Raw genomic sequence first — 18,670 nt, forward strand, 5'->3', positions numbered from 1 at the left:
TCTGTGTAGTTCTGGCTCTGGTGCTTCCAGGCACCCTCCCCGGGTGCAGACCATGCTGTCTCCACAGTAAGGAAACAGCTTCTCCTTCAGCAGGCTTGAATTACAGAGGGGTCTTCTAGTGAACAAGGGCCTTCTCCTACTCCCACAGATCTGGAGTTTTTAGGGATTAACTAGATGAGTCCTTTGTTACTCAGAATGAAGCGTCTATCTGCAGCCCAGAATCCCTTCCTGGGGGTTCGGAGGGTTGGGAGGGTCACCCACGGGCTGACTTTGTTGGGGAAAAAATGCTCCAGCAATATTTCTATTATCACGGTGCAGAAAGATCATGTATTGTCTCTTTTTCTCCCAGATTCTCCAGAAAATCTAGATGAACAGATCAAGAAAGTGTCCCAGCAGGTCCTAGAGAGGCGAGCGTACATCTGTGCCCACCCTCTAGACCAGACATCCTGAAGCACAGAGACGGAGGTCCCTGCTGCCGCCAGCCCCCGGGCCACAATCCCTTGCTAGACGACTCACACTCTTTTCCCAGAAGGTGTAGAACTTGGAGTTACTCCAACTTGAACCATTTCTTCCCAGTCTTCACCTGAAGGTCTTTCTCCCGGCTGAGGAAGCTTTTCTAGGCTTTGACCTGTGGACATTGCTGCATAACGTGATCCCATGTTCTGATTGGGGACAGAGAGAGAATGGAATTGCTGAGACCTGCGATTTGAGGACATGCTGCTAGTTAGGACACTTCACTGTGGAGACTGGGGCCTGTGCTACCACCCCATGGCCTGGGGCTATGCAACCTCGTTCAGGCAGGGATAGCCATTTCTACTGGGCCACACATTCTCCAAACAACAGTTTGAAAGCTGCACACATGTTCATCCAGACCAGGAGCAAAATGCACTTAGAACATGTACCAGGAACCATTGAAAAAAAGAATATTAAATGTCACAGTTTGTGTTTACCCTTCTTTGCTGTACCAGTCACGCTTTTTCCTCAGAACCAGCCTTTAATGGGTGACAGTGTGGCCCTGAGCACTCCCTTCTAGTCCCTTTTGTCCTCACCTTGCAAGAAAAAGGCCCTGAAAGCTGTGGAGCAGGTGCCCAGTGTGGGCTGTGGGGGTGACGAGCCCTGTCTTTGATCCTTCTCAGGTAATGGGTGGAAAACCACAGTGCCTGGTATATGACCACACATGCTATTCCCACCTGGGCTTTCTCTCAGCTTTCTTTGCAGGGATTGGCCTCCACTCTTGAAGTGAGGGGAAAAAGGTGGCACTGACAGGCCACTTTAGGTGGCACTGGCAGGCCACTGCATTTCTCCAGGCTCCCTTCTGCTGTTACCTGCTAGATGTACACGGTCCCAGCATGTGCACACTGGTAAGTGTCAGGATTTGGTCTGTTTCCTGGGTGGTGTGGGGCTCCCCACTAAAAAAGCCCATTGTAGATGTTGCCTTGAGCGGGGGGAGGAAGCCAGACTCTCCTTTCCCTCTCAGTGTAAGTCGCACTCTGCTGTGATGAGAGAAATAGGCAGAAAGAAGAGTGGGAATACTACTGAGCCGGCTTAATGGGGTTGCCTGAACATTCTGCCAGGATTTTCGAAGCTAATCTTCTAAAGGTGAAAGTTTACAAATAATGACTTTGGAAATAACTTTCCAATGAAACTCAGAGTTCTTAAAGTATTTTATTGGCAAGGAGGCATTTTGCACAAAATGGAGAGTACATATCATTTCAGACGGTACGGGAGAACGAAGGTGCACAGAGCGCCTCTGCGGGGAAGGCTCGGGAAGCGTGCAGACCCTGCCCTCTCTGGGCAACACTCATGAAAGGGGGCTTCATTCTAGGCCTGGTGGCATGCAACTCCTGTGTCAACAGCAGGTTTTCTCCTTCCAGTTGAGTTTAAAACGCTGGAGCCACCAGTTCGGTTCTCCCTTTTTCTTTTCTTAAACATGTTGTGAGGAGGGGAGGCCCCTGTATGTACTTGTTACATGTTTTCAGCAACATGCACGGGCTACTTGAGATGCCCAGGGAACGTGTGCTGGGAAGACCTGCAGTCGAGCCCACCAGAGCACTCAGGCCAGTGAGGAAGCCTGGTGTTCATTCCTGGGCTGTAGCACAGCAGTGACTCTGAGCCCAGGGCACACTAAACGTAGGAGGAGGTCTTCACACAGCCCCTGAACCTGGGGCCTATCCTGAAGGGAGGCAGCAGTGTTCAAGTGAGGACAGAGAGAAATCTCAATAGCTTTCAGCACTCCCTCCTGTTACATGGAGCTGTCACCTGCTGCCCTTGGGAGTCGGGGAGGGAAGAAATCCATCCTATTTATCCTGTTTTCTGGGAAAAGACTGGCAAACCTTGTTGCCAGATAAGCCCATCTCATTCTCCCTAACAAAGGTTCTAGTTCTGTTAACCCATCAATTTGGGTTCTCATCAACCTATAAATGATTTTGAGGTCCTTCATTAACAAAGGGTGAGAAAGAAAAGAGGACCCAGAGGAACTGATGTATCAAGACCCCAGTCTCCCCGACAGAGGGAGATGGCAGTGTCTTGAGCTCCAAGGGAGTTGGAAGGCCCCAGTGAAGCCTGGAGCTTCTGCCCCCAGCTGTTGCCTGGGCTTTCAGAGACCAGTCATGAGGAATACTGTTGAAGCTCAGAAAGCCCTTAGATCTGTTTTCCACCTTCCCACTTTATAGTTAAGAAACCTTGTAGTTAAGGCCCAGAGCAATGAAGGGACCTGCCCAAAGTCACCCAACAAGTTAGTATTAACTGCTGCAGCTAGAATTCGGGTCTCCTGAGTTCCAGTCCAGCTTTCAATTAGATACCAGACCCATTCTGAAGCTTGACTTCCAATTATGGGATATGAAACTAAATGGATATCTGAAACAGCATAGAGTTCCTGCCTGTCCACAGCACCCGGAGGCTCAGCTTTGCAAAGGCCTCGTCTGTTACCTGATACGGGCTTCAGTGCTAGAGGAGCAGGCAGTTCGAGGAAATGTGGTGGCTTCCTGTACAGGTCAAAGTCCCGGTGGCGCAGGTGCCAGCTCCACCGCCCTCGATCCAGCACAGGCCCTAGCATGTTAGCAAACAGCGTGTTCTCCTTCCATCCCTAAACGGGGCACAGGAAGTTAGGGGGAAGGTCCCTAGAGACACCCCACCCGAGCCCTGCTCCTCCCCATGGACCTCAGTGAGTTCTGTGGGGGTGCTGGTGGGCAGCAGCCTGAGGTGGTGGTCACTTTCAGTGCGACTATGGAGACCTGTCACTTGGAATCCGTTGGCTGTGAGCCAGGCTTGGCAGCATTTCTTCTTGGCTTTTTTCTGCTCTTCCCCAGAATCCTGAGGCTCTGCCATAGCTGAGAGGTAATTCTGTGCGTATGTGAATCTCTTCCTTGGCTCCTGGAAATGAGGGATAAACGTGTATAGAAGGGTGGTGGCAGACTTGGGAAGGGCTGACTGAGCCTCAGGTTCCCACGTAGGTGTGAGCAACAGCTGAGGGCACAGTGATAGTTTCTGACAACATAAACGGCTGCACTCAGGTGAACGAACTGTGCAGCAGCCCTGGGAAGGTTACATGGTTGTCCCCTTTGACAGAATAAGACCTTTCCTAAAGTCACCGTGCGCCTGAAGCCTCGGCCGAGGCCTTTTCTTCGGGGTGACAGCTACTCATAAGCAACCACAAAACACTCCCTAGAGGGGAGGAGCCTGTGTTCTAGTCTAGGAGCATCTGAGCGTGTGTGGAGGACCTTGGCTCACCCCTGCACGTGGAGGATTCATGTTCAGTGTGGGAGCAGCACCTCTCTCACAGCACCGGCTCTCCTGTCCACCCCGCCTAGCTGGTTGGCTCTCATCCACATACTGGAGATCTGCTGACCTCCAGGCAGGATGGTCAGACTGGAAAGCGCTCATGGGATTAGCCAACTGCTGTTACCCTGTCTGGAGTATAAACATTTGACTGTTTCCCACTCTGTGCCTCTCACTCACCTTGGCCATCTCTCGGTACAGCTCCTTCTTGGCAAGTGCCATAGAATTCAGGGTCTGAATGCTGTAGTTATGGACAGCATCTCGGGTAGGGGCTGAAATTCTGATCACCTTCACCACAGGCTTTGGAGGCTTTTTGCTAACCTGGCGGGCTCCTGTGATATTTTTCTGAAACAAGAGACAGCAGTCATTACCCACATAAGACCAAGCACCATCAACCACCTGCTCGTATTCAGCACTGGGGCATGGCTGCAATACAGGTATCGACTGTTGAATACTGGCATGGCCCACACGTGGTTCCAATTAGAATATTTCATATTTTGTCCAGTGTTTCTGGTTGTCCTCTGGGAAAGTTGGTCCGAATTAGTCAGTCTTCCTGTTCCTTCCAAACCCTACAGCTAGTGGATTATACCTCCTTCCATGATACTTCTTCCTTAGAGTTTAAAGTTGAATTTCTGACCAGAAGAGATTACTTGGTGAAGTAAAAACAGTGGTCAGCAGTTATTCTGATGCCTGGGGTTCTCTGCCCTGGAGCTGACCTGGCGAGGGATCGAGGGAATGAGGACTCACAGCTAAAGTACCTAGATGCCTGAGAAGTATATCCGATATTAAAGAAAGACCACAAACTGAAAACCTGAAGCTGAATTATTGGAAGAGGTGGGATAAAAATTTAAGATAAATGTAATAACCATTCTTAAAAGATATAAGTGGATATATTAGAAATATGAGGCAGAAGTAAGACCAAAGAAAAATATTGGGTATAAAAACATAGTAGAAATAAAGGACAAAAGTGAACGAGATGTACTGTAGCAGTGTTAACAGCTGGGGAATGAGTCAGTGAACTGAAATAATAATAATAATAATAATTATAATCAGCTTGAGATATGCTCCCAAGAGGCAGCCATGTATAAAAAGATAAAATTAGAAAACCTGAGTTTAGAAGTAGAAACACCTAAAAAATCCCAAAAGGCAGGGGAAAGTGAGAATAGGAAAGTTTGTAGTAATAATGAATATCAGAATGCATAAGGAAAATTCCAAGCTTGGACACTATTAGTGAGATTTAAAACAACAAACACAAAAATAAATCCTAAAAACTTCCAGAGGAAAAGAGCAGGCCACCTATGAAGGAAAGAGTTGGATTAACATCAGATTCCACAACAGCCATACTGTAAACAAGAAGGTAAAGAACTTGAACCTAAAATTTTATATCCAGGCAAAATGTTCATTTAATTTGTGAGGGCATAGTCTCAGGTTTACAAAGCTTTCGTATGTTTACAAAAGACCTTCCTTTGAAAATACACTTGGAAGAAAATTCAAAATGTAGGAGAAAATTCCAGGAATATTTGGACAAAGTTAGCAACTGATGGTGTCCAGTATCCTAGTGAAGTTTTCTCGTCTGAAAAGGACCAGGAAAATATCATAAGAACCTAGAACTGAAATTCTAGAGATATAGGAAATGGATGGTGGGATATAAGTAGGAAAAGAGATAAAAGGGTTATTATGAGTGCTATTTGTCTTATAAAGTAAATTAATACAAATTAGAAGTTTCAGAATTCAATAGGAATATATAAAAATAAATATGGTCTTTAGGATAACTACCTTAGAAACAAAGAATGTATAACTTTTAAGTCAGTGGAAGAAAACCTAGCCAAAGTTTGCCAATTAAAGAATCTTGGATTTTTTTAAGCTAACAATATGCTGTCTATAAAAAATGCTTTAGATGAAAAGATACAGATTTGAAATTAAAAGGAGGAAGAATATAAACTAGGCAAAAATGGACCAGAAAGACAAGACAAAATAGCTGGAGTAGCATTCTTAATATCTAACTACATAACTCGAGATAAAAATCTGTTGATGAGGCAAAAGGGATTTATATATTTAGAAAAGAAGAAATAACTATCAAGAATATCTTGTGCACCCAACTATAGTTTCAAATTTTATTAAGCAACAGCTGACAGGATTGCAGAGAGAAACAGACTATCTGTTTGATATCATTGGAGAGCAATTAAGGCAGCCAGGATTTGAGGGGCCTATAATCTGGAGAGAAGGGAAATATATTGAATGCATGTTTTCTTTTGTACATAGTTTTTTCTTAAAGCATTTGCTGATTCTTAAGTTGCACATGAATGAGATGAATGAAGCAGATAAGAACCCAAACAGAAAAAGCAGCTAAGAGGCTCAAATTTTAGGCAGATAATTTGGAAAGTGTCACTGTGCTAGGGACATAAAAATTGGATTTCAGAGTGTGCCATGGAGGAAGAGCCACCATGGTAACACCCTAGGCTCTCAATTCAGAATTCAGAAAATCTATGCTTTAAAAGTAAAGGCAAACCAGGAATAAACCTGTTTAAGGGAATTTGTCTTTTATTTCCTAGAAGAAAATTAAATTCTCTGGAAGAAGATATCATCAAGATCTCTACAATTTTTCATACATAGTGTCCATGTAATTAAAATTAACACCCCAAAGCAAAATTGGCTATGTATGGTGGTGCACGTTAACTGGACTTATTGTGGTGATCATTTCAACATATATACAAATATTGAATCATTGTTATAAGGTGTGATCAAATAATATAGTGAATGTTTTAAAATTATTACAGTAAAAGACACATTGCCATTAATCCCCCTCAAAGCACCCCTCCCCCACTTCGAACACACTTATCCCATCATTCTTGCCACTTTCTGAAGCAGTTCTGGGAGTCCTCTTTCGTGAGTGTCTTTAGTTGCACTGTCGTGGCTGCCTTGATGTCCTGAATCAGTTTGACTTTAGGGAAGAGCCAGAAGTCTCATGGTGCTAAATCCAGTGAATAAGGTGGATGAGGACACACTATAATGTTTTTATTTGAAAGAAATTGCCATACCAGAAGCAATGTGTGACACGGACATTTTCATGATGGAGGATGACTTTGGCACACTTTAAAACACACTTTCAGCCGTAGCTCACACCTGACTGACTGCACCAAACAAGTTTAAACTTGTCACACACTGTTACTAAGGTTCGACGCGCTGCTTCCCGTATGGAAGATCCCTGCCTTTCCATTAGATGGCACTCAGCAGCAGCATTCACCATATTTTGTGAGCAGACATCGCTTCCGGTACGGCAATTTCTGTCAAATAAATACATTACATTGTTTTGTACACTTGAAACTGAAAAACAAAACCAAAAACATTACAATGTGTCCTCATCCACCTTGTTCACTGGATCTGACACCGTGCGACTTCTGTCTCTTCCCTAAAGTCAAAATGACCATGAAAGGTAAACATTTTGAATCGATTCAGGACACTGAGGCAACGATGACAGTGCAACTAAAGACACTCACGAAAGAGGACTTCCAGAACTGCTTCAGAAAGTGGCAAGAACAATGGGATAAGTGTGTTCAAAGCGAGGGGGAGTATTTTGAATGGGATTAATGGCAATGTGTCCTTTACTGTAATAAATTTTTTTATTTACACATTCACTGTATTTTGTGATCATACCTAGTCTACCTGAAACTGATATGTCAGTTATATCTCAATTTAAAAAAATTAACAGACATGCCTGGAAACAGGACCAAATGATGAAAATAAAGAGAAAAGGCAGACAACTTAGAAAGAGACCCAAGGTAGTCCAGATAGTGAAATTAGGAAAGAACATTGAGATAATTATGATTAATGAGATAAGTAAGTGAAAAGACGGAGAACTTAACCAGATACCTGGAATTTATAGAAAAATCAAATGGTAATCTTAGAATTGAAAAAACAATCATTAAAATTATAATTCACTGGATGGGTTTAATAGACTGGACATACAACAGAAGAAAAGATTAATGAGTCAGAGAGAGAGAGTGGTTAAAAATATCCAGATTGAAGCACAAACGTACAAAAGATGGAAAATAAAACTTATGAGATATATAAGCAATATAAGATATACTCATAGTGGAAATATCTTATTTGTCATTAGGATCCCAGGAGGAGAGGAAGAGAGAATATGAATAGAACAGAAGTAATATCTGAAGAGAAATAGTGGCCTAGAATTTTAAAAATTGAATTATATTAAGCCACATATTCAACAAGCTTTATAGTCCCATAGAAAGATAAATACAAACAAAGAACAAAAACAAAAAAAAACCCACCCACATAGGATCATAGTAAAACTGCTGAAAACCAAAGAAAAGGAGAAAAATTGTAAAGGCAACCAGAGGTCGCCTTTGTAAAGGTCACATTATCTTCAAAAGAGCGGGAGTGAGACTGACAGCTGACTTCAACAATGGAAGAAACAATGTAAGTCGAAAGACAATGGATTGATATCTTTAAAGTGTTAAAATAACTGCCAGGCTAGCACTTTTGTCAGGAAAAATATCCAAAAAAATCTAGCCAGAGAAAAATGATGAATGAGAACTCATTAAACACTTCTCAAAAAAATACACGTATGAAAAGGTAAGTCAAATTGGGAAAAGATGTTTGTAATATATGTAACTGACAACTCATCCACATTAAAACAAAACAAAACAAAAACACTAAGAAAAGTACAACTAAATTTCTTTTTTTGGCGGGCCCAGTGGCTCACGTAGTTGGAAGCTGGGCTCCTAACACCAAGGTCACCGGTTTGATTTCCGCACGGGGCAGTGAGCTGCGCCCTCTACAGCTAAGATTGTGAACAACAGCTCTCCCTGGAGCTGGACTGCGGTGAGCAGCTGGAGGTTGGTGTGAGCTGCTGTGTGTTGCTATGGGTTACCATGAACCGGCCGGTGGCCAGTGTGAGTGGCTGGCAGCCGGTGAGAGCTGCCGTGAGCTGCTGAGTGGACAACCTACAACCAGCGACCGACTGCCTCAGCCGGTGGGGAGCACAAGGCACAAAATACCAGCATGGGCCAGGGAGCTGTGCCCTACACAACTAGACTGAGCTTGAACTGGAGTGGGTGGGGGAGCGGAAGAAAGGGGGAAAAATTTCTTTTAAATGGAGGGAAAACACATTTGAAGAAGCACTTCACAAAAGGGGATATCTAAATAATGTGTGAAAAGTGCTCAACATTATTATTTAGTGAAAGGCACATTAAAACAAGAATATAATACCAGTACATAAAGATTGACCGATCCTAGTGTTTACAAGGTTGTAGCACAACTGGAACTCCCATAAATTTGCTGCTGGTGGCAGTATGAAATGGTACATCCACTTTGGAAATGTGGGAGTTAAAAGTTAAACATATACCTACTTTATGGCCCAGTAATTTTACTATTAGGCCTATGCCCAAGAGGGATGAGTATATAGTTCAAACAAAAAGGAGCTGTACAAAAATGTTAACCATAATAACACTCCTGCCAAAAAAACCCACAAAAAAACCCACAAATGTAAATTAGTAGAATACATAAAGTAATTGCAACATACACACAATGGAAAACTCAGCAATAAATATATGTGTAATAACATACATATTTAAAAAATGCCAGTGCAAGAATGCATATTGTATGATTCCATTATATGAAGTTTAACATCAAGCAAAACTCATATAGTGATAGAATTCAGGATAGTAGTTAACTGGGAAGGGGCAGGATACTTTCTGGCAGGATAGAATTGTTCTACATCCTGACCTGAGTAATGGTTTCACAGGGTGTGTGTGTGTGTGTGTGTGTGTGCATGTGTGTGTACATGTAAAAATGAATGAAGATATACACTCAAGATTTATGTATTTTACTAACTGTAACATATACGTCTAAAAAAATATTTCCAGAGATAATAAAAGGGACCTATCAAAGTTACAAAAGATTCAAATTAACAGCATAAAACAGTTCTAAATATGTGTATATATAAAATAGCCTTGAAATATATAAAGCGAAAACAGATACAAAAGAGGAGAAACAAATCCATAATCATAATTGAAAACTTTAACAGACTCCATGTAGTAACTGAAAGAAGAAACAGAATTTAAAGATAAGGATATAGAAGACTTGAAAAAAAATAAAGTTGACAAAATTGAAATATATATAACACTACATTAACAACTACAGGATACAGTTTTTTTTAAAGTACACTGGAACATTTACCAGAATTGACATGCTGAACCACAAATCAAATCTCAACAAAGGGTAGAAATTATACAGAATACATTCTTTGATAACAGTGAAATTAAGGTAGAAATCAATAACAAAAAGATAGGGGTAACTAAATAATCCCAAAGTATTTGGAAATTAAATATATTATTAAATGACTCATGTATCAAAGAAGAAATCAAAATGGAAATTAGAAATATTTTAACTGAGTCCTGAAAATATGGTGTATAAAAACTTGGGGAATGCATTTAATGTTCATAGGAAATTTATAGCCAAAATGAATATAATAAAATGAAGAATGCCTGAAAATCAATTATCTAATCATCAATCTGAAGAAGTTAAGAAAAGTAAATTAAATCTAAAGAAAATAAAAAGAAGGAATATGCCGAAATGAATGAAATAGAAGATACATGTACAATATGGAAATCAAAACAACAGCTAACATTGGTTCTTTGAAGAGAATAATATATACATAAATGCAATTTCAGTAAAGATCCCAATCATCCATAAACAGACCCATGCATAAATGGCAACTTGATACGAAAGTTTGGCAGTATAGATCACTGGGGAAGGGATGGGCTTTTAAGCAAAGTTGCTGGTACCATTGAGCATATGGAAGACATGAAATTAGATTCCTACCCTCATACAAAAAATAAATTCCTGATGGATTAAAATTTATTTTAATGAACAAAATTTTTAATTTTTCAGAAGAAAACAATAGTTTTATGACTTAGGGGTAGAAAAAGACTTCTTAAATGAAGTACAAAGAAAAATTTAAGTCATAACGGAAGAAATGGAAAATTTACAAAATTTAAAATAACTTATCTATTAAAAGACACCATTAAGAGTGAAAAGCTAAGTCTTACTGTAATATGTATGCATGGAAGTAGAATAATGGGAAATCATGCACAGTTGGTAGGCATATATTTGTATAAACATTTTAGAAAATAAACTATTATCCTGGCAAGTGGAAGTACCACTAAGTAATTCTAATCCTAGGTATATATCTGGCATATATATTTTTAGGAAATATGTTAATATGTTTGCAATTATATTGTTTAAAGAGGAAAACAAACAATATAAATGCCCATCAGTAAGCTGTGGTATATCCCTACACCTAGACACATAAACATGGTTAAATCTCATTAATACTGAGGAAAAATTAAAACTGTAGAAAATTATATACACTATCATTCCATTTTATAACATTCAAAGATATGCAAATCTAAACAAAATGTTTATGAATATATGCATAAGCAGTAAACTAAGAGAAAAGCAAGTGAAAGATAAAATTCAGGATGGTGGTAACTTCTGGGATAAAGGGTAAGAGAAGGGTAAGGGTACTATAAAAGTATTAAAATATTGAAAATGTTTGATTTCTTAAGCTGGATAGTGGGTGTAAGATATTGGGGTTTTATTTTTTATTTATTTTTAAAGATTTTATTGGGGAAGGGGAACAGGACTTTATTGGGGAACAGTGTGTATTTCCAGGACTTTTTATTCCAAGTCAAGTTGTTGTCCTTTCAATCTTAGTTGTGGAGGGTGCCGTTCAGCTTCAAGTTGTCTTTTCAGTCTTGGTTGTGGAGGGCGCAGCTCAGCTCCAGGTCCAGTTGCCGTTGCTAGTTGCAGGGGGTGGAGCCCACCATCCCTTGCGGGACTCGATGAATTGAACTGGCAACCTTGTGGTTGAGAGCCCACTGGCCCATGAGGGAATCGAACCAGCAGCCTTCGGAGTTAGGAGCACGGAGCTCTAACCGCCTGAGCCACCGGGCCGGCCCCGGGTTTTTATTTTTACCAGTACTTCCACGTATGCTCTAATGTGTATGTTTAATAAAAGTATTAATAAAACAAAACTATATTATTCATTAAAACAGGAACTTATGATAATTTTTGGAAAGTAAAAACATGACCAGTACAATTTAAAATTATAAAACTGTGGTCACAGAGGAAAATCAAACTAGTGATATGGAAGCTAGAGCAGAACTCTGTGTATAAAGTCAACACGTACGTACAAATTAAGAGGGAAAAAATCAGGGAGGAAGGCTCTTTAAGTTTCAGTGAAAACAAAAAGGTCCCCACATGGACACCTCGATATGAATACCAATGATTAAGAAAGAGGTTTAAAAGACTCTAGAAGGAGTCACAGTTTAGTCAAAAAGGAGAAAGAATCAGAAGGACATCCGTCTTATCTGCTAAGTCTTGATTTTAGAAAGCAATAGATTTGGTGTTGTGACGGTGGAGTGTGTGTGTGTGTGCGCGGGTAGGGATTTGAATATATAATCCTAAAAATAGCTCATTTGCTATTCAGATGCAAAGATAGAATGACGACCTTGGAACTGCAGGCACCCTGAAAGTTTATTATCCACAAAAAGTTTCTGAAAGAGAAAAATAGTAAAGCAAGGATAAAGTAGACACAACCCCCAAATAGTAGCAAACACAGATATAAGTAAAATTTGTGGCTGGCTGGCCAGCAGACTCTAGTGTGGTGGAGCAAGGAGCTCAATCCTCTCCTCAAAAGCAATTATAAAACTGGAAAAAATTGTCAAAGACAACCAATGGAAATTGACCAAAAGCATACAAAAGAGAAGTGTTTATTCATAATCTACTGAATCTCAGGTAAGAACAGTAGGAGTAAGTGTCATTCCTGCCATCCAGTACTATCAGAGCAGCTGTTCTAGGGTGGGGTCACTCATGAAAATCAGCAGCTGCTCTGCTCACTTGAGAGGAAGCTCACCGGCTTGGGAATGGGTCTTTAAAAACCCCATATGCATGGTTAATTATAAGTAGCAACAGCAATGTCAGCAGCAAACAAACAGAAAAGGCCAGCTGCTCTGAGCCTGAGGTCGCAGTCCTCCATGGAGCAAGCAACATGCTGGCAAATTAATGAGGATTGAACAGGAAGACACGGGAAATGAGACAGTCACAGAGGACCTTGATAAGCTCTTCACACATCCCTTCCTGACTGCCTGTCTGCTCACGCAAAGGAGGTGTGAGAGGGCCCAGTGGAAAGTAAAAGAGCACACTTCGAATGCATTCCCCTGCCCATACACAGCCCCACTGATAAATATTGGAAGTTTTCTGGCTCAAGGTGTTTGAGCACAGCATCTGACCAATTATCGGCTGATCACTGACTGAAGCAGACACAGGGGTGACCCCAACAAAGCCAGGCTTAAAAAAAATACACCATACAGTTAATAGCAATCATATACCCTTGAGGAGACAGGTTCCGCAGACGTAGTAAACTGCAGGCAAATGACTAAATAACCACCACCACCAGCACCACAGTGGGCAAAATAATCCAGAGTTGTTGCAATATATTTAGATGTCTCCTTAAAAATTACGAGACATGCAAAACAATAGGAAAGTTTAAACCTTATTCAAAAAATAAAGCAGTCAGTGGAAACCGAGTGGGTCCAGCTGGTTGACTTAACAAAGACTTCAAAGCAGTTATTATTTTAAAAAAAAAGAAACAAAAACTTGAAAAATTTAAGCAAGTCAAGAAACAGACAATCTGAATGAAAAAATATTTTCAAAAAGAGCTAAATGAAAATTCTGCAGTTATAAAATGCAGTAACTGAAGTGAAAAATTCACTATAAGGACACAACAGCAGAATCGAGCTGCAAAGAATCTGAACTTGAACATAGATCAATAGAGATTATCCAATCTGAAGTACAGAAACAGAATTAAAAAAAAATTAATAGAGCCTCCAGACCTGTGAAACACTATTAAGTAAACCAACATGTACATACTGGAAGTCTCAGAAGCGGGGTGAGGGTGGGGATGGAGAGGTGGGCGGGCGGAGAGAAAGGAGCAGAAAAGGGTATTTGAGGAAATAAAGACCAGAAACATTAATCTATCGATCTAGAGAATCTCAATGAGCCATAAGTGGAAGAAATATAGAAGATCCCCACTTGGACATATTAGAATCAAACAGTTGAAAGAAAAGACAGTAAGAAAATCTTGGAAACAGTAAGAAAACAATAACTTATGTACAGGGAACAACAATATGATTAATGGCTAAATATCAGAAACAACAGAGACCAGAATACAGTATAATTATATTTTCAAAGTGCTGAAAAAAAAATTGTTGGTGAATACCAAGAATTCTATATCCAGCAAAAAGTATCTTTCAAAAATGAATGTAAAATAAAGATACTCTCAGTTAAAGACAGAATTTGTTGGTAGTGACCTGCCTTAACAGTTATACTAAAGGAGGTCCTTAGAGCTGAGAAGAAATAACACCAATTGATAACTAGAATCTCCTAAAGAAATATCACTGGAAAAGAAAAATATGTGGGTAAATAGAAAAGATTATATAAATACATTTTTCCTTTCTTCTCTTAACTTTTAATTTAAAAGACATGATTACATAAAATAATTATAACAGTATATTTTGGGGTTTATTGCACATATATGTATATATAGATATAAGAGGACATTAATAGCATATAGGAGGGGGAGAAAATGGAACAATATTGTAAAACATTTTCTACATTTTACCCAACTAAAGTTAGTAATAATCTGAAGTAGACTGTGATAAAAATAAGATGCATATTACAGAAGAATTCTAGAGAAACAATTAAGAAATAATTGTTAACGGTAAATTTAAGGAATTTTAAAGGTAAACAAAGGTAATTTTAAAGGTAAACAAAGGAATTAAAATGGTACACTGAAAATATCTACTCAACACAAAAGGAGGCAGTAAAGGAGAAACAGGAACAAAATCAACATGAGATATACAGAAAAAATAGAAAACAGAAGACATAAATCTAACCCTATCAAAATTATACATAAATTGACAACGGCACAGATTGTCAGACTGATTAAAAAAAAAGACAAGATCCAACTATATGCTAGAAGACACATTTTAGATGCAAAGGCACAAATAATTTGAAAATCAAAGGGTGGAAAAAAAACACATGTACACAATCCAGGAGGCAGCTGGGTGCGTACATTATCAAATGACAAAATGGTCTTTAAGATGAGAAATGTTAGTAGAAACAAAGAGGGATATTTCATAATGTTTAAAGGGTCAATTCATCAGGAAGACATAACAATTATAAGCACAAAATACTTAACAAGGCACCAAAATACAATAAGCAAAATTGACAGAATTGAAAGGAGAAACAGACAATTCAACCATTAATGTACAGAGACTTCAATACCTCATTTTCAATTGATAGGACAACTGGAAAGAAAATCAGTCATGACAGAAGACTTGAACAGTATTAACCAACTTGACCCTCCATTTATATAACACTCCTCCCAATGTCAGAAAAATACATATTCCTTTCAAACCTCAGGATGGAGCATATACCAGGCCATAAAACAAATTGCAATAAATTTCATAGGATAGAAATCATATGAAGTATGTTCTCCAGTCACAACAAAATTAAATTAAAAAATTAACAAAAAGACATTTGAGATGGCTCCAAATATGTGTATACAAAACAACACACTTCTAAAAACCACAGTGGAAATTATAAAATATTTTGTGGTGAATGAAAACTAAAATATAACATATGAAGTTTATGGGATGCATCTAAAGCAGAGCTTAGGGGGAAATTTGTAGCTGTAAATAGATATATGAAAAAAAGATCTCAAGTCAAAACCTCCACTTTATTCCTTCAGAAACTAGAGGCACAAATTGAATCCAAAATAAGCAGAAGAAAATTATAGTTTAGAGTGGAAATAAATGAAATAGAAAATAGAAAAACAGAGAAAATGAATTCCAAAACTGATTATTTGAAAAGACGACCAACACCGACAAATGTTAGCTAGACTCATCAAGAAAAAAAAAGAGACTTGATACAAATTTGTAAAATCAGGAATGACAGAGGAGATATTCTACTGATTTCACAGAAATTAAAAGGATTACAAGAGAAGACTATGAATAATGATATGCCAATAAACTATATAACTTAGATGGACAAATTCCTAGAAAGACACAGATTACCAAATCGGTTTTAAGAAATAGATATCTGAATAGACTTATAACAAGTACAGAGATAAAATTAGCCATTTAAAATTTCCCCACCAAGAAAGCTCAGGCTTAGATGCTTGGTTCAACCAAATATTGAGAAAATGAATACTAACATTTCACAAATTTCCAGAAAATAGAAGAGGAAGAAACACTTCCTGGGGCAATATTACCCTGATACCAAAGTCAGACAAAGATATCCCAAGAAAAATACCAAATATTAGCAAACCAAATTCAGCCGCACATAGATAAATAATTATATACCATGACCAAGTGAGATGTATTCCAGGAATGCAAGGTTTTAACATCTAAACATCAAATAACGTAATACACCATGTTAATAAAGGACAAGAACCACCTCAATATATGTATGCAGGGGAAAAAAGCATTTGAAAGGGGCCGGCCCGGTGGCTTAGGCGGTTAGAGTTCCATGCTCCTAACTCTGAAGGCTGCCGGTTCGATTCCCACATGGGCCAGTGGGCTCTCAACCACAAGGCTGCCAGTTCAATTCCTCAAGTCCCACAAGGGATGGTGGGCTCTGCCCCCTGCAACTAAGATTGAACACGGCACCTTGAGCTGAACTGCCACTGAGCTCTGGATGGCTCAGTTGGTTGGAATGCGTCCTCTCAACCACAAGGTTGTGGGTTTGACTCCCGCAAGGGATGGTGGGCTGCGCCCCCTGCAACTAGAAACGGGAACTGGACCTGAAGATGAGCTGCGCCCTCCACAACTAAGCTGAAAGGATAACAACTTGACTTGGAAAAAAGGCCTGGAAGTACACACTGTTCTCCAATAAAGGCCTGTTCCCCTCCCCCAATAAAATCTTTTTTAAAAAAAGCATTTGACAAAAATCCAATATTTATTTATGATAAAAGCTCTCAACACACTAAGACTATAAGGGAACTTCCTTGACCTGATAAACTGCATCCAAAACCTGCACTTAATATCCAACTTAATGGTAAAGGACTGAATGCTTTCCCCTCAAGGTCAGAAATAAGGCAAGCATGCCTGCTCTCACCACACCTATTCCACACTGTAATTTATACTACAAGTTCTAGGCAATAAAAAGTGGGGGAGAGCAGTGAAGAGTAATGGATTGACCGTTTGTGTCCCCCTCTCCCCTCCACACACAAATCATATGTTGAATCCCTAACCCCCAGTGTGGCTGTATGTAGAGTAAGGAAGTAATTAAGGTTAAATGAGGTCATAAGAGTGGGGTCCTGATCCAGTAGGATCAATGCCCTTACATTAGCTTCCAGAGAGCTCACTTTCTCCCCACACCTGCCCACAAAGAAGAGGTCAATTGAACACAGCCGTCTATAAGCTAAGAGGCCTCAGAATGAAATTCACTTCACTAGCACATTGATCTTGGATTTCCCATCCTCCAGAACCATAAGAAAAAATAATTTCTGATGGGTAAGCCACCCAACTTGTGGTATTTTGTATGGCAATCTGAGAAGACTAATACAGGAAGGAAGGAAGCGAGGAAGGGTATCCAGATTGGAACGGAGGAAGTAAAATGATATTTATCCATGGATGCCATGATCCAATTGCAAAAGGTTTCAGGATACGAAGTCAATATACAAAACTCAATCGTATTTCTATATTGTGGCAACAAGCAATTCAAAAATTAAAGAAAATAACTCAGTTCATAATTTATTAATTTCACAAAGTGTAAGACTTGTACACAACAGCTACAGAAATTACTGAGGAAAATTAAAGAAGACCTAAGTAAAAGCAGAGACATTAAGTGTTAATGAATTAGCAGCTTCAAAATTAAGATGGCAGTCCTCTCCCAAATTGATCTATAGATTCAGTAATCCTCATGAAAATCCCACAGGCTTTTTTTTTTTTTTTTTTGGTAGAAACTGGCATTCTGATCCTAAAATTTATCTGAAAATGCAAAGGATCATAATAATTTTGAAAAAGAACATAAATGACTTATACAATGTAACTCCAAAACTGTCTATAAAGCTACAGTAATCAAGACAATATACAGATGGCATTAGGACAGGCATATAAGTTAATGGAATATAACAAAGCCCAGAAATAAACTCTTGAATTTATGGTCAACTGATTCTTGACAATAGCCATGGCTATTCAATGGGGGAATAGCTAGTCTTTTTGAAAAATGGTGCTGTAACAATAAGATATACACATGCAAAGAGATGAATTTAGACACCCTACCATACATAATACACAAAAATATTTGGCCAAAATAAGCTAAAACTATAAATTTAGAAAAAGGCATAGAAGAAAATCTTTGTGACCTTGAGTTAAGCAGAGTTCTTAGCTATGACCCCAAAAGCATGATCAATAAAAATAAAAAATTGATAAATTGGAATTTATCAAAATTAAAAACTTTCACACGTCAAGTTTTGCTTTACACCATTAAGAAAATAAAAAGGCAAACCATATAGATACAGAGAAAAATATTTGAAAATCATATTTCTGATTCAGCAATTATATCCAGAATCTATAAAGAACTCTTACAAATCTAACAATAAGAAGACAAACTGATTTGTTAAAAAAGGTAAAATATATGAACAGATATTCCACCAATGATGTATAAATTGCTAATAAGCACATTAAAAGATATCCAACATCATTAGTGATTATAAAATACAAATTAAAACCACAATGGGATATGATTACACACACACACTGGAATCACTGTATTCAAAAAGACTGACAATAACAAACGTTTG

At 39.0% G+C, this 18,670-nt stretch overlaps 2 protein-coding genes across 5 annotated transcripts in view; one reads left to right on the forward strand and one right to left on the reverse strand.

Annotated features, from left to right (window-relative positions):
- ACAD9 (acyl-CoA dehydrogenase family member 9) overlaps positions 1 to 955 on the forward strand; it is a 43,704-nt gene extending 42,749 nt beyond the window's left edge. For all 4 annotated transcript variants that reach the window (XM_074334305.1, XM_074334314.1, XM_019717560.2 and 1 more), the window contains one exon: positions 350 to 955. In XM_074334305.1, coding sequence (XP_074190406.1) covers positions 350 to 450 — 101 coding nt within the window. In that variant the 3' untranslated portion in view covers positions 451 to 955. The remainder of the gene's footprint in view (positions 1 to 349) is intronic.
- Positions 1 to 18,670, reverse strand: part of CFAP92 (cilia and flagella associated protein 92 (putative)) — a 135,937-nt gene that overhangs the window by 951 nt on the left and 116,316 nt on the right. The window contains exons 13-15 of the mRNA XM_074334299.1: positions 3,958 to 4,122; positions 3,160 to 3,372; positions 2,929 to 3,085 (exon numbers count right to left, since the gene is read on the reverse strand). Coding sequence (XP_074190400.1) covers positions 2,929 to 3,085; positions 3,160 to 3,372; positions 3,958 to 4,122 — 535 coding nt within the window. The remainder of the gene's footprint in view (positions 1 to 2,928; positions 3,086 to 3,159; positions 3,373 to 3,957; positions 4,123 to 18,670) is intronic.

This window comes from Rhinolophus sinicus, linkage group LG01, assembly GCF_036562045.2.
Source record: "Rhinolophus sinicus isolate RSC01 linkage group LG01, ASM3656204v1, whole genome shotgun sequence".
Classification (NCBI taxonomy): domain Eukaryota; kingdom Metazoa; phylum Chordata; class Mammalia; order Chiroptera; family Rhinolophidae; genus Rhinolophus; species Rhinolophus sinicus.